The sequence below is a fragment of the Puntigrus tetrazona genome, chromosome 20, assembly GCF_018831695.1.
Source record: "Puntigrus tetrazona isolate hp1 chromosome 20, ASM1883169v1, whole genome shotgun sequence".
Lineage (NCBI taxonomy): Eukaryota > Metazoa > Chordata > Actinopteri > Cypriniformes > Cyprinidae > Puntigrus > Puntigrus tetrazona.
In genome coordinates, this window is record NC_056718.1 from 2,826,613 (window position 1) to 2,850,749 (window position 24,137).

The window sequence follows — 24,137 nt, forward strand, 5'->3', positions numbered from 1 at the left end:
GTAACGCAAGTAACTGTAATTAAATTACCTTACAAATTGCAGTAATTTATGCTTTTTTAGTGGATAAGTAAGCTTTACACTGGTCACAACAAAGCAGGTAAGGAGGGGGAGGGGTTACAGCATATTTTATGGTACACATTTATTATATTTTTATTATTGTGTTTATTAAATGTCAATGTTAATTGATAAAAAAAACTCCACTCTTGGAGTTGGAGGGTGGGTGGGGTGCAATTGGGTGGCCAGTGTCATTTTAGGAGGCACCGCTATAATAATTTAAGCTTTCTGCTCAAATGAACCTGATTGACCATAAAATGAGAACTGCATAATGTAGTTAAAACAGCTATGTAATTAATACAAATAAGAATCAACAACATACAATATACAATTCTAAAAATACTAACTGAAAGTCTGGTGACCTTTGCCCAGCAGAGGGTCCTGGCATGTCACAGTCCCATCTTTGGGACATGATTATACTGAGTTCTGACTCTTCTTTCTCCAGCTCAGGCCCAGCTTCCTCATCATCACTGTTACACATGCAGCTAGCAATGCCTGACAGCTGCTGGGACACTGTTCTGGATCTGTCGACTCTAAATCCATCATCAGCCAATGCTTCAAACAGATCAATCATAGCCTGGTCTTGACTGCTGTCTGATAAAACATTGTGGAAAATGTAAATGTAAACTTGAAAATACAAATAGAACATGTACAAGAACAGAGAAACTGTACACATATGCAAAACAATGTTGCCAAAAAAAGACATACATAGATATAAAAGCTTGTTTTAAGAGAATATATTCTGAAATCCAGTTTTTCCTATTTCCATTTTAAACCATTAACTAGTGAATGTTATATAAAAACACAAAAATGCAAACAAAGCTGAATATAGATATATAGAAATATTTTCTAGACTAATATATTTTATTGTCTGGATTTCAGGATTTTTTTAAGAGCAATTGCAGTATGAAAATCTAGGGAAATTTTAGCTAGATATATTAGCTGTAAAAATATTAGTACCAAGTACTGCTGATTGGTTGGGTCCATGAGAATGGAGGAAGGTCTGGCTGTTTTCCAACAAACTCAAAATGGCCTCTTCATCAACAACTGCCACTTCAGCATCTTTCCCACCATGTCTTTTTTGCGTCTAAGGTGAAAAAGTATTTTTTTAAATAATACATTCAATTTGAATGCCTATGGTGTGAAATGTAATGATAATCAAAAACAAACAGATGTTTTGTTCATTGTTTCCATGGTAATCAACGCATGAGCTGTAAAGGCACTGCTCTGGAAAGACATATCAGGGTGCAGCAGTTCACTTACATTTAAAGATACAGACGAAAAAAAAGGTTTGCTTCCAGCAAAAATGGACATTGACATCATGGTATAATGGCCCACTGAAGTAATTTTCTGAGGCTAGTGTTACAATATTTCCTGCTCTGGTATTTAGAACAGGACTGGCATATCACTGCTGGTGAATCTTCTGACTCCTGTTATCTTCTGATTATGTAGTCCTTACTAACTAGGAGAGCACAATTAAGAGAATTTTAACAACACAACCAGACAAAACTCTAAATTATTACTTCCTTCCTTTTATTTCATTCTAACTAAGAGTTATGTCCTGACACTGATCAAAATAACTACAGTGTGATTTAGTAGCAGAATAACATCTTGCATATATCAAAACCCATAAAAGTGCATATAAGAAAATGAAAGCATTTTTTGACCTTTGTAGGACCTCGATGAATAAACACAATAAGCTACAAAAATAACCACTTTTCAGAGGAATCTGTCATGTCTCCTCCTAGAACTGTTCCCAAGCCATAAAACCAATTGAGCACCCATCATGGCGCCTTGCTGTCTGGAGAGCGCCTCTATGACTGTGATGACGATCCAATGAAAATGAGAACCCAACAGCCACGTTGGCAGGTATTCATGGTATGAATGCTTGTTTGTTATTTTGTTGTTATATGGGATGTAGGAAATGTTCTATAAAGTATACGACATTGCAGAGATGCTATCTTCAGATGGGACAGAAACGTAGAGTAATTTATGCTTGGAAAAGAAGCCAAACTGGGTGTGAACACACCCTGTAGCCCCTCATTGATTGAATAAGCACCCCTCAGGGCAAGTCAAATCAGCTGCTTAAAGCTTTGAAGCAAGGAGCTTTAGAAGAGGAAGATGAAGAGCAAAAAAAGAAGGAAGAGAAGGAGAAGTCTTCTCTCCTTAGGAGAGTTTTTCTCCATCAGAGCAGCGCGTTTGTGAAGTTGGGCTATAACAACTTCACAAATTCGCTGCACAGAACGACTGCCAAAGAAGCTGCCAAAGACCCAGCACAAGCTGTCACAACACGAATCACTGAACTGCTTCAGCGAGAATTGCATTGACCTTCTGCAGCTTCAACTATGGAAACCTCTTCAAATCCCATTCAAATTCCAAAGACGTCATTCACGTCAAGCACTGTGACCAATCAGAGAAGCCAGCTGTTTCGCTAACGCAGACAAAATTTCCCTCTCTTAACTGAATGGTGCAAGGTGAAAAGCTAACGATAAGCTAGATCCTCTGCTTTGATGAATTCTCATGGGATGCGATCTTAGAAATAGCAAATAGACTTTGGACATCATTAATCAATTCCTTCCAAAACTGTTTGTGTGTGTTCATTTTTAGCTTAGTCATGTTAGTAGAAGTATAGTGCAATAAACCTTCTGTTTCCTTATTAGGAGTCGTTGTCATGTGTGTTGTGTATTTCAAAGTCAAACTCTACACAGGTCTGCGCTACCCAGCTGAGAATTAAGAATTAAGTCAGATAAACAAAGTCAATACCAATTGTGCTAAATGCTGAAGGGATTAGCCAATAAAGTGCATTCTATACATTTAATGAAACCAACTTGAATGATCAATATTCAATTCCCCAAATATTAATTAAAGAGCTAATTCATATTAATAATCTGATTAAAATTTTACACCTTAAATGCATGTCAACCTGTTGTTGGGATTCACATGACCAAAATATGAACCTTTCATAACCTCACCTTTAAATGCATCTCGATGCACATCCACTTGGCTGGCAGGTATGCAAGGCAAGTCATCTGGGCTTAACACAGCAGCATAAAGTGAGAGCTCAGGGAAAGAGTCAACTTCAGACCCAGTTTGAGTCCTACAAAACAAGACATTAACAAAACATCAAGCTCTCTGCTTGCCCACTTTCAAGCAATACAATGCAGCAAAGCACCTATTTCTAGCATTTTTGTTTTTGCTCTCTGTTCTTTAGATTCATATTGGGTGAAGCTCAAGATTGGTCATTTGTTTGTGTTTGGACAGAAGTGCATATAATTGCATATGTTATTGTATTTCACTTTACTCTACCTACTATAAATGATTAAACTCTGTTCTTTACTGCAAACTTTAGGACTAAAGGTGGCTACTATTTTCTTTTTTTTAATACTAAGTTTCTTTGTTTTATGGTTACTAGGAAATAAAAAATAGCCTAAAATTTATTTGTGATGCACTGTTTTTCCTTTTATAGTTAGAGAGAGGTTTTGGTTATGTTGGCCTTGATTTCTCCTGAAGTTTAACTTAGCTTTCTTTGTAAAGAAAATACTTTCTTTTGCTTTTGTAAATGTTTGGTCTGGAATTTACTACTTCAAGGAGCAGGGAGCTGATGACTGCCTGTCCTTACTACCACAAATGTTATTCTTCCTGCCCATAGACTCTAAGGAGCATAATAGTTGATTCCAGTTTCTGATTATACCACCTCTAGTGTGGGAACATGTTGTAGGTTGGAGGTGCTGTACAAAGATACATAAAAGCAAGCATAGGCAGTGCTGTGTGCATGATTTGGCATGGCTAAATGTGCGCAACGAGTGCATCAATTTCATAACTTTGATAACTTAAATTTTTTAAACTGTTAATTTCATAAGCCTGGGGACTTTTTTTTTTTTTACAGGCGCTGCATGATATCACTGTGCCTGCCATCTCACAGAAGCAAACTTCCTTGATTATTACGCAGGAATGGGTACTGTGGAATGGGTACTGTGCTTATGCCTCTACTCGTCCCGCTGTTTAACTGCACCCTTGCAGTTTGCTGTGAATTCAACATTTGACAACAAATATTGTCTGTCCTTATTCCAGGACTGACAATAACAATATTTAATTAATGCTTAAAGATGACATCATGAAAATCTACATTTTCTATTTTTTAAATGCTAAAATCAGGTATCCGGTGCAACTACCAACCAAGAAAAAGTTAAAAAGATTAACTCAGTAACTGTTTTAGTAAGCCTTTTTCTGCAATAAACGAGCGCATCTGATCTTGCTCCCCTGGTGACGTTCCAAAGGGATCTCATCATATTACCACCCCTTAATCTGGAAATCCCAAGGGTATTGCAATTTTGATTTCACAAGCAACAACGGTGTACCAGTTCAAATGTCATGGTAAAATTTCAGCAAAACATGCCAAGAGCCTCAGAGGAGACAAGAAAGCAATAGATTTTTGGAGTTATTTACTGTAAATTATTTTGCTGCTGCCACACAGATCCGATATAAACATGAAATTTATTAACCGGCTGTTTACCTTAACAGACATAATTAACCTGACTGTTTTTGTACCTTGTGTGTGAAGTACTTAGTTCGGTACTCACATGCCTTTAACAGCCATTTTCTGTCCGTGACTTTAAAAGGTGTACACTCAGAAAACCAAAACCTATCAGATGTTTTAACTAATATGGTTTAAAATGCATGATTTCTGCAATTAACATGGCAATCAGAATTACAACAGATGTTTTTAGCAGGTACAAGCTGTAATGACGCAGATCTATTCTGGAAAAGGTAGAGAGGAGTAGCAGCTCATTTGCATTTAAAAACACAGGCACGAAATTCAGCCTTTTCCCTCTTACATTTAAAATACTCATTTTCAAAATAATATAATTAATGATTTGTGGGGCATTTTGAGCTGAAACTTCACAGATACATTCTGGGGACACCAGGAACTTTGGGGCATATATATCTCCTTTAATGCAGCAACTGTAGAAATATCAATCAATCAATCATTTTTATTTATATAGCGCTTTTAACAACACAGGTTGCATCAAAGCACTGTACAGTATAATGTAGAAGAGTACAAGGGATGTATAATGACGAGAGTGACCAATTTCTTATTAAATGCAGAGACGGTCTCTGTAGTCAATTCGACGTTAAATCACTAGAAGTTAAGTGTCCCCAACCAATAGAAACTTTCTTTTTGATAGAACCACAACTGATGTACTACATGTTGTATTATTGTTGACATTGTATTGCTTATGCAAAACATATAATTTAAGCAGCTTTGGAAATTTCTATAAAGTGAACTAACTTAATTTAAAACCTTACCTTTACTGATTCTATTCTCCTCTTTTTGCAAGCAGAATTAAGCTATTTTCTGATTCATTAGTTTTTATAGGTAAATAACTAGAGTAAAGCATGGTAAATGATACTTGATTATTTGCAGTAGTGTATCTATGCTTATGATAATATACTAAAATAATGATAAATACCAGTTTTGCGTTATCAAGTAGCATAACATTCAGAGCAACATGGCACCGGAAGTTCTGCACATTTAAGTTACAAATGGCTGTACCTGCTTTTTCAGTTTTTTGCACAGACATGGTTTCCATATAGATGTCAGGACCATGGGGAATTAGTTGCACTGATTGCAATTTTCTTTTCCGATTTTCAGTTTTTGGAAGTGCGACCTGCTGATACAGATTTTTGCTGATTCCGATTTTCTTTCTAAGACCTATAAATCGACAGCATATGCAAAGTAAATTCTATGCAAATTTCAATGGAAAACGTATTTACATAATAAAAGAAATTAAACATTACAATTCCCCCAACATGGACTAAGTTACAGATTTTCTTTAATTTAAACACCTCTCAAAATGAAGTGCTCTGTGACTGGAAGGAGGAAGAAATAATTGTATGTTACAAAACAGATGTCATTTCCCACTATTTTTTTATGTTACTTTTCCCCCATACCTTATTAAAGGGGTAATCTTTCACATTAAATTTGTACTTTGGTTCAATTAATTCAGCATAATAAAGAAACTGTAGAGTTGTTACCTTTCAAATGAAATTAGTATTAAACTATCTTTCCACTGCAGGAAACACAGAAGCTGCATCTGAAGTTGCATTAGATGCATTTACAAAAAGTTTGACTGAAGACGAATTGCCATAATTTCAAATGCATAAATAATTTTATAAGATTAATTTTACATATTTTTAAACATACAAGTAAATATTGAAAAAACATTGCATCTAAATATTTTATCCTTCAATTCCTATGGTATTAGAAAGAAAGCATGCATTTGTTTATTTTGCCTCCAACCGGGAGCCAAAAAAAAACTAAAAATGTATTAAAACTTTTAGAAAACTTCACTCACATGTCAAATTCATTTTCCTTGAGAATTTCTTTGAATCTCTTCATGAAGATTTTTTCACTCTCTGCAAATTCTAGAAAGCCTCGATCTGAAACAATAGCCATTGTGCAACATGGTAAATAATGTTAAATAGTGGTGCTGCTGCTGCAAAAAGAAAAAAATGTTTCCATACAAAATCTTTTCTCACCTTGTGATTCAGGCATGTCTATATGAGAACTTTGACCTCTCTCCTGTCGTCGCTGTTTCTCATCATCCCAGATGGCCTGAAGACCAGGGTTTCTCCCAATCTGATCTGGAAAATGGAAAAAAAAAAATTTACGACAACTATTTCAAAGAGACTTGTGTGCGCGCAGTTGATTCCAACAAAGTTCAAAACAAAATGCTTACCATATTGCTTTTCTATCAAGGAAAACATGACAAATTGTGTAACCGAGTAGTCAACTAGTCAAAAATAAATAAATAAATACTATTCAATGTGCTTTGCCTTGTACAGTAACCCTTTAGGGTTACAATTTATATATACACACAACATATCTTTGAAAACAGGGTGCCCTGTAGCAGATAATAGGTTGATATAAATGTATTTGTTTAAATTATTTAAATGCATATTTGCTGAATGCTGACACCAAACGAGAAAATATTCAAATGTTTTTTTTCTATTTCTAATAATATTGAAGCAATCATTATAATTTTTCTGTAAACATTTTAATTACTTTAAGTGTTCTACCTGATTATTAGATATACTTCTATCAGTATTAGACAGAACTGAATGATGGCGGCAAACAAGAGAAAGAATGTGAGCACTGGGTGCTCAGGTGCTTCCTTTCTCAACAACGTCAAAATGAAAGTCCAACCTCAAACATATTGGGCAAAAAAATAAAAATAAATGTATCTGCTGATGCTAATATTTGAAAATTGGTCAACCACTACTTTAAACGGACCTCTACTTTTAAATTTTTACCACCTTTTCATTAACTACATTATTAATAATTATTCCTTAAAATTCCTTAAACTGTATATATAACCAATTAACAATTCCTTTTCTATGATTAAATAATAATAATGTTAAAGTGTTATAGTGACAATGAAAAACCAACTGTTTATATACACAGTCAGAATTGTTGGTACCATAGTAAATATGATCAAAGGCAGCTGTAAATATTTTTGTAAATATGAATGAGAATATACTTCAGAGATATTTTAGTCAAAAATATCTACGGGTACCAATAATTGTGTATACTGTGTATTTGAGAAAAAAAACATTATTTCCACAATTTTCAGTTGTTTTAGTGCAATGAAAAGTTAGGTTTGTGAGGGGTTTTTAAAGATTAAAAGGTTTAATAATGCAGGTTTATTTTCACAGGGTTTTATTATATTTACCAAAAGTACCAAATATTTTCACCTTGTGTGTATAAGCCTATTAATATATTAACAAATTTAGAGAATGCAACACATAAATTATAAACCACTTTATTAGCGTATACAAGTGTCACTCGCTATAGAGAGATTCTCACTATTAACTAGTCGCTTATTAGCACACATATTACTTGTATGTTGGCTGTATGGCCATGTATTTTGTATGGCCATATTTTAAATGCCTTCATTGTGCAATCATGGTTGTTATTACCCAATGTAGACAGGGTTTGCTCATACACACACACACAAAAAAACAAAATCAACCAATCCTTACTCTCAATCTCTAGGCGGTTGAGAACATCAGCAGCCACGGCATCAACCTCCAGCTCACACACACTCATCCGTTCCACCTCCTCTAAAATAAGAGAACTGCAAAAACATACCACAAATGAAATAAAAATGCCAAACAATGCTGGTGTGTATTGAAGAGCAGTAAAAACACAGACTCACCTCGGTATGTTGTCATACTCCCAGCGCACTGCGTCTCTCAGTCTGCCTTCACTGAGTTTAGACTGAGTTTTTGGGCTGAAGCTACTACCCCCCCTATTTGACAAATGCTCTCCTACTGCAAAAACAGAAACCAGTACACTTTTCAATTTGGCACTTCTGTACATATTTACAGACCCTGTTGTTTTAAAAATTTCCCAGTCTACTGTTATGCTTCAAGCATTAAAATGCATGTACCTTTCATTAACTATACAATAGGTAAATCCACTTTACCAGCCACTAGCCAAATGCACCACCTAATTACTCTTCAAGAGTGATGCTATAGAACTACAGCAAAAACTGAAGTTTAACTTCTGTGACTTTGTAATGTTGTGCAAAAACATATGTTTATAATTTGCATTTGTTTAAGCCTTGCAGTCTTAAAATTAAGAAAAGAACTGGAAGAAAAGATGTATCGTGATGGGTTACGACATGATGGTGTGACAAATTTGGTCTGTGGAATTACTAGAAATTTTCAAATTCAATGTCGCGTAGAAATTTTTTGTCCAATTCCAAAAAATCAACAATAATATAATACCAATAATACAGCATTTTGGAGGTCTTAACTAATTTATGAAAACTTTGCTCATTGTGACTCAAGTTGCTAGCATGGGTCGTTATTATGAAAAATTACTTGTATTGCAAAGTAAGATTTTGGTTATATCACCCATCCCTATTTAAGACTACTTCTTGTGTGCATATGTGTTACCTGTTGCATGGTTTATTCGAAACTTAACAGCAGCAAGACTGATCATGTTCATGCCGTAGAGGTTGTAATCGATAAAGAGCTGCAGCAGGAATGGAATGTGAGCTTCATGGGGCTGAAAACTCTTATTCATTACAGCTCCACCCTGCAGGAGTTCACTCACCCTACAAAAAAAAAAAAAAGAACACACACATACAATCAGCAACACCTATCACATCCTGATGTAGTACTCTTCAAGCCACCACACACAGACTTTTCTTAGTTGCAACAATGTGCTGTCCTTAAAGAAATAATTCACCCAAAAGTTTAAATGACCCCTTATTTTCTCACCCCAAGGCCATCCTAGGTGTATATGACTTTTCTCTTTCAGATGAACACAGTTGGATATATCTGCAAGCACTGTGAAGGAAAAACTAACCTATACACATCAAAAAAAAAGTTAAAAAGCCCTCGTAGTTTTAAAATTGTAACATAAATAACTCGTTGGCTGAGAACTGAGGTCCGACTTCTTGACAGATTTCTGGGTCGATATATGACGTACAACTTAAGTTGCGTCATACATCAAGTCATACATACATCAGCCAAGAAGTCGGAAAATAACATGATTCGGTTATATATGTTGTCATTTTAAAACCTATCGATCTGCTTCAGAGGATGTGTGATGACCCCCCCAAAGGCATATCATATCATATTAGTTTCATATCGCATTACTTGCAGATATATCCAATTTACAAAGCTTAAAAATAATGGTCGCTATCCATGAACATTACCAATCTTGGAAGATCCAGGATACATTTAAAAAAAAATTGTGTTTGTCTGAAAAAAGAAAACCATATGCACCTACGATAGCTTTGGTGAGAATAGAATAAATGGTGCACTAAAATTTGTTTTTGTAACCAAATTGTTATCCTTAGAATTATAAAAACATGAGCCAGAAGTAAAGCACTTGTTGTTTTGGAGTTTTTATGCCTTTATTTTGAATAGGATAGTAAGTTGACAGAAAGTGAAGTGGGAGTGAGAGAAAAGGATCAGGAAGGGTCTGTGAGCTGGAACTGGAACTCAGGACACCCGGGGCACCGGTGCTACATCTCGGCACACTGTCCATGAAGTACCAATACTTTAACATCCCTGCACACACTCTCACAGTATGTATGCAGTTACAGACACATTTATTCATAAAAAAAAGAAACAATTACCAGATTGCTAGGACTCACCTTTTGACCATCTGTGGGTTGTATAGGTAAATCTTCATAAAGGTTTTTTCCTTCATATGGTATCCATAGAAAGGCCTAAGAAGAGATAAGAGGGTCAGATCTATGTCCAAATGTTTTAAGGAGAGATCAAATTTGTGTCTTTGCACTAGGGGTAGCACAGACAAGTTCATTTAATGTGGCACCAAATAACATGGTTTAACTAACTGTGGATAGTGTGATTTCTTGTACGCTTGTTCTATACTACTATGTGCTATAGTGGCTGAAGAAAAAGAAAAATTATTGTATACAATCTGTGTCCCCAGTGTTATTGCAAATGATTAATTTTGTAAAACATTACTTGTATAATAGCCAAATAGTTGAAATATATGAAAACGAAAACCATTTAAACTGACAAAATCACATTAAAGTCAGCATGACATGGAAGTTGAAAGTCTCTTCTTTACTATTGTGACATATCCAAATGGTATTTGATTATATGTCCATCAGGAACTGACTGGATTGTTGTCGTTTGCTATTGCTGCAATCAGTGACAGACTACTAGAAGCAACACATCAGAGAAGAGACATCATTGTACCAGTGAGGCAAATGTTATTTTTATGTTTATTTTGATTTAATGATGATTTGAGAGACATGTCAACTGTACTTTACAAGTACAAGTACAAATATCATAGCTTTTTTTAAATACTATTCATTTAGATAACCTAACCAATGAGAAAAATGAGAATAAAAAAAGGTGAATGGTTTCAATTGCTCTTCTTTTCATTCTTGACTGATTTGTCTCAAGTTTGTTTTGTTAGGTTCCTTCTCACTGCTTGTAGCATGGGGCAGTACCTTAAACCTAATAGGTTTCTCAGATATTCCAGCTCCTCCAGGATGAAAGTTAAAAATGCACAGATCAAATCTTAGCTCAATATAAAATGCCCATAAAGAATTGTTGTTCTTTATAGCCATTTTTTTCTTTATAGGAAAGTGGTTTCCTTTAATATAAAACCTTTAATTGCCTTTGTCAGATGTGTTTTGCGCGCTTGGTAACATAACTACATACTAGCTCTGATCAAAACAAAAACAAAAAAATAAAATAAAATAATCTTGGAACTCATAACTAAAGTTCACGGTTATAAATTTGGAAGTTTAAAGGCTTTTATCTAATGACAATTCACTCTAAATTTAAATTTCCAATTCTCACAACACTGCCCTAACTTGTCTACACAGACAAGCAATGGCTGCTTCATTTTAAAGAAATGACTTTTGAGTTCTAACTAGATGCTCCAAAATTCTTCCATTCAAGAATAATGGTGGCTAATGGGTGTGGGGAGGGGGTTGTAGTCTTTATGACTTTTCAATATGACTTTTCAGTTGTTAGAACTTAGACAAAGCATTAAACAGGTAACAGGCTTTAGCTTTCCAAATCAAGTCGAATCAATTGAATTTACTTCAATGTAAAAACAAAGATGATCCAAGAAACGAATTTTTTTTTTTTTTTTTTTTTACTTTAAACTTTTAAACTAAACGATACAAAACCAGATTTAACTTTGCATTAAAGCTGATCCTATAGAGCAATGGTTTCTCATTTATAATCCTTACGTAAAAAGGTTCTGCATATTCAGAGTCTCTCTTATTTAACACTCCTGATTCAGATATCCAAATCATTAGAAGAGAACTCATATGCAAACTGTTTTCAGTATTGACATGATCCCTGGATGTGTAAAATATGACTATAAATACATACAATTAAAATTAATGAACTCAGAATAGCCTTCCTAAAATATATTTGGGTCAGACATACTGACTAAATCTAAGTTAAAGAGCCATCTCTTCCAGCCAAGCATATATAATGTAGTATACTTTCTGTATAATATCATTATGATCACAAGATGTAATCACTGCTTAACATAGCATTATTTCAGTAAAGTGGACATAATGAATAAGCCACATGCATGATCTGTCTCAAAGCAGTATACTGCTGCCACAGGTCCTGATAGATAAGATACCTGACACATTCATCTCTGAATAACAGACCATTGAAAATGTGTTACACTACAAAGTGAATTCAATTTTAAATGTAGAACTGTTTTGAAACCATTTGATATAATGGTAACACTACAGGTGCAAATAACTTAAAATGCTATATTCAAAACTGCATATTTCGATATATACTCTATATTAATATAATGCACTTTCTTTTTTCCCCTTTTCTTTAGTGTGTTATGTAGCTGTTTGTAACTTTACAGATCTTATACATGCACAGAGTTTTAAGTCTCTTTAAGGATTTACTCTAACAGAGAAGGTTTACATCACAATGTAGAAATTTTTGCATAAAGCTACCCAAATGTTCACACAAAAGGAGGCGTGGTTTCAGTAACACAGCAGTGTTGATGCAGTCATGTCAGGGAAAGGCTGTGTGTTTTTGTGCAAAAGCAAAAGCCCCTTATTTGGCATTCCGAAAGTAAATGCAGTTAGGAATAATTAAAATTATTACAACAAAACAAAACAGCACAACTCATTTTATGGTCGACAGTTTTGTGAATAGCCTTTGTGCACAGCCAACCTCCTCAGGTTGTGCACAAAGGCTATTTCGAAAAAACAAAATGAGTCTAGTCCGACTTTGCTCTGACAATCTGGTGCTTCTGAAGTATGTTTTGTTATTAGTTTAAGTATTTGCCATTCACTGTTTAAATGCAGAGTTTTGTGTTTGTTTGTGTACGTGGGTAAAAGGGTTCCATCACAGTGGAGTCAGATTTCTTAATCTTACATAATATACTAGCATCACCACTGTATCCGTCATGTGATTCTGTTACTCTTTCAGGCTTAAAAGCGGACTTCCCAGCAAACACGTCTGTGTTTTTGTGGGCCGTGCGGGCCCACTTCAGGCTTTCTGTAGGACAGTGCAGGCAGGACAAACCCACATGCGGGCCCCAGATGAGCTAACCAATACAGGGCCTGTGTGGGTGTGGGCTTTCCCACACTAAACCCCAAAGGTTCCCACGAGGAACAGGTTGCTGCATCTTTTGTCATGCAAGTACATTTAAATGTATTTTAAATGCATGTTCATGCACCTAGTCATTAGTAATTTTTTAGTGTGCACTTTTTTACGAGAAATAATTTAATGTTATTATTCTCTCTGCATCTCCACTATACATTTACTATTAACAAAAAAGTTCTAGCTAAAAAATAATCAGGATAACACAAGCATAAGCTAAGAGCAAAGGTTAAATCCAGTTTTGTTTACAGTTTTTATTAATATTTACATTTTAATAGCAATTTTCTTCATGTAGAAGCGGGAACAAAAGGTAGCCAGACTTGGATGGTGGAAGGAGCAGAAGATCAGCGGAGCTATACTGGTGCCTCTTGGGAGATTGATTTGTCTAGAAATATCTATGTTCTGATGTAGTTATTAGTTAATGTTCTGTTTTATAAAACTATACAGTAAATTCTTATGGTCGGTAGTTTGGGGTCAGAATTTTTTGCAAGATGGACCTTCTCTTTAGCAAGGGTGCATTACATTGATAAAAAGTGGCAGTAAAATCTTTTACATTGTTGCACAAAAATGCTATTTTAAACAAAATGCTGCTTTATTTAAAAGTATCCATTTTCTTCACATGGCCATTAATAAATAAAAGCATTTGAAATTCATGAAATTTATCAAATTTATTACTTATACTTTAAATACAGTATGTGCTGTTAGTCTGCATGTGCAATAATAAATGCAGTTTTTGTACCCAAACCTGCTCCACTGTACCCACAGCCAGCCCATAGCATACCCAAACCTACCCGCCGCATACCCAAACCTGCTCCACTGTACCGACAGTATACCCATACCTAACCACAGCCAGCCCACAGTGTACCGAAGCTGCTCCACTGTACCCACAGTATACCCAAACCTACCCACAGCCAGCCCACAGCACCCACACTATGGACATACCTGTGGGCATGTTATGGGCCCACAATTGGCCTGCCCACACGTGCCCTGCATTTCACGCTAGTATTGGGGCCCACAGTGGGCCCCACAGGAGCATGATTGCTAGGTTTGAAAGCTCAAGCTTATGATAATTGTAGGGGCCAATCACAACGCACTGCATCAACTGGCAAAAGCAGATTGTGCTTGTCAGAAGAAGGGGCTCCGTTACAGAAAACAACTTGTTTGAGAAAGGCTAGGCATAGAGGAACTACAATAATGTACACCAAATACACTAAATAATGATCTTTAAAATAGCATCATATGACCCCTTTAAAGCCAGTGTGAACCAGACGTTTGCAATCGATTTTACTTCTTTGTGACATACTTCAGAGAGAAACAGAATATTGAAGAGGGAAACGGAGGGCGTCACTTATTTATAGTAAAGTAGGTGTTTCATTCTGAAATGAACACTGATAGTTGGACAGGTGTAGTTAAGGATGTTAGGCTCCTGCCCAGAGAAGGCCTGTTGAGGGGAGCGTTTTCAGATCTGGATTAAAAATTGCAAAGGCAAAAAAGAAATGATGGATTGACTTCCACGGATGAATTGTTCACAAGAAAAAATAGCTATGTGAGCTAACAAAATATAGTTCATTTTACGCTGACTTCAATATTATTAAGTTGCACTGAGCAGTGTAAAGAGCATCAACTATAGAGGAAGTTTTGTACAACTTGGATTTAAAATAGAGAGCGAGAGAGAGAAATTTGAGAGAGAGAGAGAGAGAGAGAGAGAGAGAGAGGAAATTTGATTTAAATTATGATGCAGAAAACAAGAAATTTATATAAAATATACTAGTTAGAGGAACAGTGTGAAGCTCATTATTTAGTCACTATTTGCTTACACGTCGCAACATTACTTTTAAAAAAAAAAAAAAAAAAAAAAAAAAAAAAAAAAAAAGCCTGAAAAACAAACCAAATTTCAACTGGTTTACCAAAGAATTCACTGTGAAATAAACTGAACAAACAATGCTCTGAAACATTAATATGGCTGAAAATAAACAGGCAACTGTTGTAACATAAGATTTAAAAGGTAATGTTTTTAGCTCAGGTATCCTGTCCAGTATTTCTTCTGATTGAACACATTAAAGCCCTAGTGGGTGGGTCTAAGAGGCAGTAATGAAATGGGTGTTGATTTAAGCAGTTAGGCATGTGCAGACATAAATATCTATTATGTAATAAAAATCTTTAATTAGACAAAATTGGTGGGTGGTCCAAGAAAACGTGTGCACTTGTGTGTCTTTTACACATACATGCCAGACACCAGAACCACTTTAAAGATGTGCTGCACATTAGACGAGGGGTTTCCCATGCTGACATTCAGGGCTCTGTCAATACTGTAGGCCACCTGCCGCAGGTAACGATCTGCATCCTTTCCAAACCCATCATACGGCACATAGATGTATGGAAACATACCATGCAGATGAAGACATGTCTTCTGGCCTAGAAACAAAGTGAAACACAATCATCGTTAAACAAGTGAGAAACATTTTTTAAATAAAAAGGTGCTTGATAAATATTTTGCACTTTCAGATAAGAGGGCTGTACTTATGCAGTTTGGTTTAACAGCAAAACACTCTCCGCTACAACAGGTATGATACATATCCACAAATTACAAATGTTTCACATTTGTGCCTATTGCATTTAAATTGGAAGAAACACCACATATAATAGATCAAGTAACATTGCAATTACACTGCAAGACTGAAAGTAGCAATTCTGGCAAGTTAGGCTTAAATAAAACATGTCTGTTTAAGCAGTAAAAAGACAACATTTTTTAATTAATGTGCATGAGTAGTCAAATATTGCAATAGTTAAACCTACACACCGTCACAAAAATAAACAAAATACAACACTGATACTGATCTGTGACACTGCAAATTATCTTATGGCAAAGTCTTTATCTTTCATGGTAAACAAATATTGATACAAACTATTCTGTGATGTCAGGAGTAATAATATATTCTCTTAACAACAGAAGAGAAGCTCAAAAATGTAAAAAAAAATCTGAAATCAGATTATATACATACAAGAGAAAGCTCTTTAAATACATTAATATGGGATAAAAAAGGGCATATTAGTGGATAATGAGTGTAGAAAAGAGAAATAGTCAGAAGAGACAAAAATGAAGTCAGATGAAATAAGGCCCTAAAAAAACGTATTCATCAGTGGTTCTTTGAAGAACCTTTTAAAGGGGTTATCTGTAGTACCAGAAAAGGTGCTTTATATCACCAAGAAGAACCAAGAGTGCAAGCCTGGCAGTTAATTTGATAATATCTGTACGACAAAGCCTGAAAAATAAAGAAGGCACTTGTATGCCTGACAATGCTACTAATATGAAAACGCCTCTGCAGAGGAATGTCTTGCTTTTTTTCCCCCTTAAGAGCAAATTTCCTTCCATTCTCTTCCTCAACATGGATCAAAATCCCTCCATCTGAGTGACCTTGTTTTTTTTTTTGGAGGAAGTGACGATGAGCTGCAGAAAGCCGAGGCTAGGCTTGCCCTATACAGCTTCTATCTCTTCTTTCAACTCTAAAGGCTACGAGAAGCTACCGCTGTTGGACAAATCAGTGCACCTCTGCCCGCCCACTGCGATTGGCTGAAAAGCCAAGGAGTACAAAACGACCTCAGCCTTTGCTGGACAAGCCTATTCATCAGCGGGACAGGTAGCCTCTGCACTTGACTCAATTGCCGCTCTCCAGTTCTTTCAAGCCGCTCAGGGAGCTGAGAAATTTGACTGACCTAGCTTTAAGGGCTACCAAAGGTAACAGGCCAAGTGATCGGTCACTCAATGGCGGGCCTTTTGGTGCTAAAGATCCACTTATGGCTTCATTTCACAGTGATCAAGAATGCTGACAAGATCCTCTTTCTTGACACACCAATCTCTCCAAACGGGCTGTTTGTCCTTCTGTTGAGGGCTTTGTGTTTCACAGAGGCACAGAAAGGGTCTCAAGCCATGTAACACTTCCTGTCCAAGCACTCTGCTGCATCTGCTGCTGCCAGCCACCCTAAGCCAACACTAATTCAGCAGCCAAAGCCCACGCTTGCGCCGACTTCACCTCAACAGGCGAAATCAGAGGGTCACGACAAAGTCACCAACTCAGCTGGAATACGTTTCTCCTGATCGGAGGCCAAGAAGAGGGAGGGCAAAGTCTCACTGCAGTTGGACCACCCCACAAACTGCCATGCCACAGAGTTTCATAAGGGAAAGGGCTTTAACATTAATGAATAAATGTAACAAAAAAATTGAAAAGTGGCCAAATCCATGAGCAGACACCAGGATTTTCCCTGACTGCTGTATTGCAGGTTGTGCAACGGCGTACTTTCGGGTCCAGTCGGGTTTGAAAATAAATGCTGTAAGATCGAGTCAGACTGGTCTAATTTCATCGGTTCTCTCTCTGGTCGAGTTTTTAAAAAAATAAAAATAAAAAAAAAAAAAAAAAAACACACACATACATATGTACAAGTATTTTAGTCAAGAGACTGCTTTACAGACATATTCAAGAACCATAAATAGATGAACACAAAGAGCAAAATCCACAGGGTAGAACAAGCTTCCTCAAATACATCCCAGCAACCTATGTGCAATGATAGTTGCTAGGCAACCAGACCAGCCACAGCACTGTTCTAAAAAGATTATAGAAGTACTAAATTAAATAGTCTTTTGTAACTTGCACTTGTGTTTTTCACTTGCTTTTCATACCTTGCAATTACTTTCAGTGCAGAGATGATGTGAAGCCATTTGGGCATTGTATTGAATGCCCTGAGAATCTACCAAGGAGCAACTTCTTCACTTTGTGATCGATATCATTGTTAGTAATAAATTAGGCATTACCTTGATAAATAAAACTACCATAATATGTTTAGAGATTTAGGAAGTCAAACTGAAATCTTGGCTTCTCTGAACATTATAGCTAGTATATTCTTATACTGAAATGTCTACCCAGACCAGAACTGGACAGCCATTACTCAAACACAGGTCTAATTAGACTATATTATACAACTTAACTGACAATACTAGAGATGCAATGATTGCCCAGCCATGGACTAGAATTAACCGTTTTTTTCCACATGATTGGCCAGTCAATCTGCCATTTCAGAGTTGTTCTGTTTTGACATCACACTTATGGCAACTTTAATAAAACTAGAATTGTCAATTAAATTACTTACATTTTAGACACAATACTGAAAGTAGTTGCCTAGTTGCACCCACAACTGTTTCTGGGAACTACTATATTGGCAGAAGAATATTGTTCTTATTAATATAATATCTTTATCTGCCGTTTTATTTGGTGAAACCTTACTATGCATATAGGCTAGGCTTCACATTGTGCCTAACAACGCCCCTGTTATGAATTCACTGTAAACCAAGTTTTGTTTATAATTATTAATATTTATATAATGTAAAATAGTTTCGTAATTCATGTTAAATACATATTTACATTTTACACTTGTTTTATGCACATAATTTTGCAAACAAATATAAATAAATTTTTGCAGTGACAATTTTTACTTTTCACACTTTACAAGTTACCTTTGGGAAATATTAATCAGGAAACATAGTATTAGCTTCTACTGCTATGGTAATGATACTCAGCTCTATATTTCTTCTGGCCCGGTGATACACACCAAATTGAGAAACTAACAGAATGCATAGTCGATATAAAAACTGGATGAGTAACTTCTTGAACGCTAAGTCAGAAAAAAAAAACAAAAGATGCTAATAACTGGTCCAAAGATGCTAATAACTGGTCCCCACATATAACTCTAGAACACTTAATGGCTGCTCCGTTAATTCTTCATCAGTTAGGAGGCTAGGTGTGCTGTTTGATGGCAATCTTTCCTTTGAAAACCATGTTTCTAGCAAAAATATATCCAAAAATATTATTGGGTGGCTGTTCTAAACGCTTGATAAACTTCCGCTGGTCCAAAACACAGCAGCTAGAGGCCTTACTAGAACTAGGAAGTATTCCTATTATTCCACTTCGTATTTATTGTTGTCTTGTGTTTTGTTCTTTTTGCGCTAGCTTGCACAGTTCGTTTTGCACTTTACTCCCTTGCTGTCTGCACTAGTCTGCACACTTAGCATGTGGCTAAGACACTGTTGTCTTAGCTCATTATGCAAGTTTTTTTCTTGTGTGTGATGTGAGTCTATGCAGCACTAGGTCCTGGAAAACGTTGTCTCATTTCCATGTGTGTGCAAAGATTGCAGACGTATACCGCTGACGGGCCAGGATGCCAGGCTGTTTATCCCTTCTAACTGCCGTTACGGACTCCACCCTTACCTGGACCCTTCCCCTGGAACACTACCTGACCTGCACTCCACCTGCAGCAACGCAGAGGACACCAGTTCCCCGCTTAATTTGGAAACTCTTTCCCTGGACCCTTTATTTTGTATATTGTTGTTAATAAAAAGCCCCTCCGAGGCCTGACACCACACCCACTGTGTCTGTCGTTGGCTCCTCCCACCACAAATAAATTATATATATAAAAAAAAAAAAAAAAGGCCAGACTGTAAAAAAAAAAAAAAAAAAAAAACAAAACGCATGCAATAATGAAGAATGTAATATTGTATAGCTCCATCTGAAAGCAGGTGATGGAGATTAATAACTAATCAAAGAACCAGTTTTACTGACGAGATCCGTATGACTGTTGCATGCGATATCCTGCAGCACCTTCTCCAATTTTCGAAAAAAAAAAAAAAATCTTAAAAAGGTCTTATGGGTTTGGAACCAAATTAGTATACAGATACATCTCAATTTTAATATCACAATTTTTATTTATTTTTAATTAAAACTTACAGCTCATAAGTCAAAGTCAAGTATCTCAAAATTCCAATATCTATGAGTTTCATTAAATGATACCTACAAAAGAAATTCCAGGTATCTCTTTTTCTGATGTCACAATAATGGTGAAACATGCTGACTTGGCAGTGGCCCAGGAGACAATCATTGACACCACCACAAAGAGGTTAAATCACAGAAGGTCATTACTGAAAGGAGTGTCTTGTCACAGAGTGATTTATTAAATGCAAAGTTCACACTTTTCAAGCAACAGGGATGACCACGCTCAGACATCTTAAGGAAAAGGGATACCAAGACACTTCTGAAACAGAAACAACACCAGAAGCATCTTAACTGGGCCTAGGAGAAATATATCTCGACTGTTACTCAGTGGTCCGATTTCATTTTAAAACTCAAGGTCTTGAATCAGGAGGAAGAATGCAGAGGCACAGAACCCAAGCTGCTTGAAGTTCAGTGTGAGGTTTCTGAAGTTGTTGGTGGTTAGGGGTGCGGTGACATCTGCTTATGTTTGTCCATTGTGTTTTATCAAGTCAAAGGTCAACGCAGCCTTCTGTCAGGTGATTTTGGAGAAAAAAAAATTAAATTAAAAATTAAAAACACACCACAGTCCATGATGCTATTCCATCAGCACTTTAGCACCTGCCCACAGTGACAAGAACACTTCTAAGTGCTCTGCTGTCCATGATATTATGGTGCTTGACTGGTCCATGCGGAATCCATGGTATATTTTCAAGGGAAAGATGAGAAACAGTCAATCCAACAACACAAACAAGGCGAAGGCTACATAGTGCCTCAGCATAGTCACAAACTGATCTCTTTCATGCCACTCCTCACTGATGCTGGAGTTTGTTCTAAAGGAGCCCAAACCAAGTATTAAGTGCAGAAATTAGCATAGTTGAAGAATTTGAACATATCTGCTTTGCAAATACTTTTTTTATTGATTTCAATGAAGTCAAAGGTGGCCAAAAACAACCTAGTCTAGCCTATCAGGTTATGGCAGAGGGAGCCTAACAATTCTACATGGACTGTACACCCTCTGTCTGTACACGTTTGAGTTTTGTTTGCATTTCCCCCCCCCAATAACAGCTAGACCTTTCAGTGAGCTTGTTAACTAGCAAGTCAGGCTTAATTTGGGTTAATCCTGTAGTGTGAACTAGGCTTAATTTGCCATTTTGTCTTAAACATGGCACTCATGTGTGAGGTGCTTTAAAAGACATGAGATTTGAACAGTAATGGTCATGGCCTTAACCCACCAGTTGGGATCATGTTAATTTCACTGTTTTTGTTGTTGTTTTTTAAAACACTGATCATGTAACAATATAAATAAATACACAACATGAAGGGGGTGGGGGGTGGGGAGTCCTAAGGCCTATAAAAAGGGTTTCTGTTTTTTCACCAAAATCACCACTACAGAACAATTACCCCCGCCCCTCCCTCTGCTCTTTACTGTCTTTCTCCTGCCACAACGAAAAAGCCAGCCAGTGTTACAATCACATGATTATAAAATCAGACACACAAAGCTCAAGTCATAGACTTGATTTGTAGCTTTCGCCCTGTGCTAATACAACATAGGTCGGAGTAAACACGACCACATGGCGGTCAGACGTGTTGACAACATGGCGCAGGGAGAAAACCACCCAAATACCAATAATAAATGCCAACTAGAAAAAAAGTGTTCCTTACACCTGATCACATGCACAAAACAACAGACCCATAAACTGCAAAACGTTATTACCGTGGACTCACATGTTAACAGTTAGGTGATGTTTACACTGTATGAATATTAAATGAATGCATGCATACCTGCTGGTGTGGCCCCCCAAATCCGCACCACGGGCACTTTCTTGACATCGCTTTCTCTGAACTCAGAGTAACAGACGTCCAGCTCTTTGATCGGACTGCTCATATAATAATCCGCCGTGACGATGCGCACTGAAAACATGTTCAGGGCCGGTTCTGCAGGGCAAGCATGAGATGATTTATGATACAAACAATAATAATAAAAGCGCAGGCAGCAGTCGAGCCTAACTTTCCTCTTTAAAGGCGAATCGATGTTTTGTATATCTGCAAAAGAATTGCTTGGACCGTGGCGGCTTTAAGCAGCGCGTGATTTGCAGAAATATGGATCGCGATAATCATTCAATAATCCTATGCAGCAAGTGATTCCAAAAATCGCATCCATAATTCCCCTACGCGAACGGTTCAAATACAACATGTATTTCAGTTTAAAAGAAAATACTAATGTATAATGTCGCTACTGCAATACGATCTCGACGCTATTGAGCAATCCTAATCATTGGCATCCCTTCCATATCTACGTGAGAGCGTAATCGCAGCATTCTCGCACCCAGCCGCTAGGTCGTTAGTTCACTTCAATTTTGCTAGAAAAGGAAGCCCACGCTGTCTTTGCTCTTATTGGTCCGCACTGAAAGACAAGACGCCTTCGATTGGTTTATAAGAAGAAAAACGCACCGATTGGCTCGTTAGGCGAAATAATAGGAAGAATACAATACAATGCGTTTCTCAGATTAGGTATATGTCTCTGCAGGCAACTCAATGAGTTACCAAATTAGCGTTTTGCTGAACTATATATTGAACAAACAGAGATGCATAAAATATCATATCATGACAATAAACGAGGGGGCTACGCGAGCTTTCATTTAACAGTTAGTTACGAAAATTCAACGTCAGTGCATCGACTCTATCTGGCAAGTAAAAATCAATAAACAAAAACAATATACCTTGCTACTTATGACTGGTTTTGTGCAGGGTTTAGGGTCATATATGATAATGTTTTGAAATTATCGTTTAAATCTGTGTTGATTTTAAATTGTTTGTCATAAATCAACATCTCAGGAAAATGTCAAATCAGAAATGACTTTCTGTTATGAAACAGGACATCAATTTCAAACATGTACTCATACAACAAATTCATGTTTATTAGGCTATATATTAGGCTATATATTTACTCCCATTATTACACGTATTCATTATATTGTCCACACATGTAACAACCCTCCAAATGGTTTGTACAAATGTGTAACAGGACAACAGGACATAACTAAATTTTGTAATAAATAAAGGTAACTGGAACAATTCGATCCAGGTGTGGGGATGGGTAGGTTTAGGTGGAAATGGGTAGGTTTAGAGATGGATATTGTATTGTAAGTGTAACATTCTGTATAACCATAATTTATATGGAAAGCCTGGCTACTGCTGTGTAACATCAGTAATTATATGGTAAATCTATAGAATTTTGTACTTCAAGTATAACACTTTCTTTACAAAAAGTGTTGTTAGTCCTGTTACACATATATTTTTATATAAAAAAAGTGTTACCAATGTCTAGTTGCACATTTGTATTTATACATACCATTCAGTTAGATGTTATGTGTAGTTACACAAATATTACAGCTGTAACAATGTACGAATGTGTACTTACACTATGGTTGGGAGAGGGGGCAGAGGTGTTCATGGTTTCAGGGAGAGATTGGAGTTAAGAGCTCTTACAGTCTGGGGAAAAAAGCTGTTGAGCATTCTGGCAGAAGCGAGCTTTGATACTCCAGTATCTTCTACCTGATAGCAGGAGCTGGAAGAGGTTGAGAGAGAAGTGGATGGGGTCCTTCATTGTTAATGCTCAATCATCATTTAATTATTCACTTAATTAGCTTATTAACTTTAACTCTTGTTTAGAGGTAATTTAACTGTATATAGAGAGGAAACAAATGTTTTCTGAATAGATTTAATTTTACTCTGGGGAGTTTGCTGTGTAGTTACTAAGTACACAAGTATTAGGGCCATTTAATATAGTGGGACCATTTACCACTATGTCGTCAAACTTGCTGAGCAAAGTGGGCGTTTCTCAAATTCTGGGCGTTTTCAAACTTCCCGGTGTTTCCTCATGCAATGTAGTCTAATAACGCCCTGATGTGGTAACTCTTATTACCTTTCTGCAGAGACCTGGATTCAGGATGTCAGTTGCTCAGTTTAATGCTTTAATTGCCAGCGTCACGTAGTCGGTGGGCAAGGAACTTTGTGGTGTTTGTGCTGCGAGACGACGTAGATAAACTTTGCAAATTATAGTCAAAAGTTTAGAAGACAGTGTGTAAATGTGATTGACACAACGTGAGGTCGTATTTATTTTTAACGTGC

The 24,137-nt window shown here is 36.5% G+C and overlaps 1 protein-coding gene across 1 annotated transcript in view; it reads right to left on the reverse strand.

Annotated features, from left to right (window-relative positions):
* rev3l (REV3 like, DNA directed polymerase zeta catalytic subunit) overlaps positions 1 to 22,013 on the reverse strand; it is a 61,487-nt gene extending 39,474 nt beyond the window's left edge. Inside the window, 11 exon segments of the mRNA XM_043218727.1 lie at positions 417 to 648; positions 1,015 to 1,141; positions 3,022 to 3,151; positions 6,411 to 6,495; positions 6,595 to 6,699; positions 8,098 to 8,192; positions 8,274 to 8,388; positions 9,019 to 9,179; positions 10,230 to 10,304; positions 15,435 to 15,624; positions 21,789 to 22,013. Coding sequence (XP_043074662.1) covers positions 417 to 648; positions 1,015 to 1,141; positions 3,022 to 3,151; positions 6,411 to 6,495; positions 6,595 to 6,699; positions 8,098 to 8,192; positions 8,274 to 8,388; positions 9,019 to 9,179; positions 10,230 to 10,304; positions 15,435 to 15,624; positions 21,789 to 21,927 — 1,454 coding nt within the window. The 5' untranslated portion in view covers positions 21,928 to 22,013.
* Between the last annotated feature and the right edge of the window lie 2,124 nt (positions 22,014 to 24,137).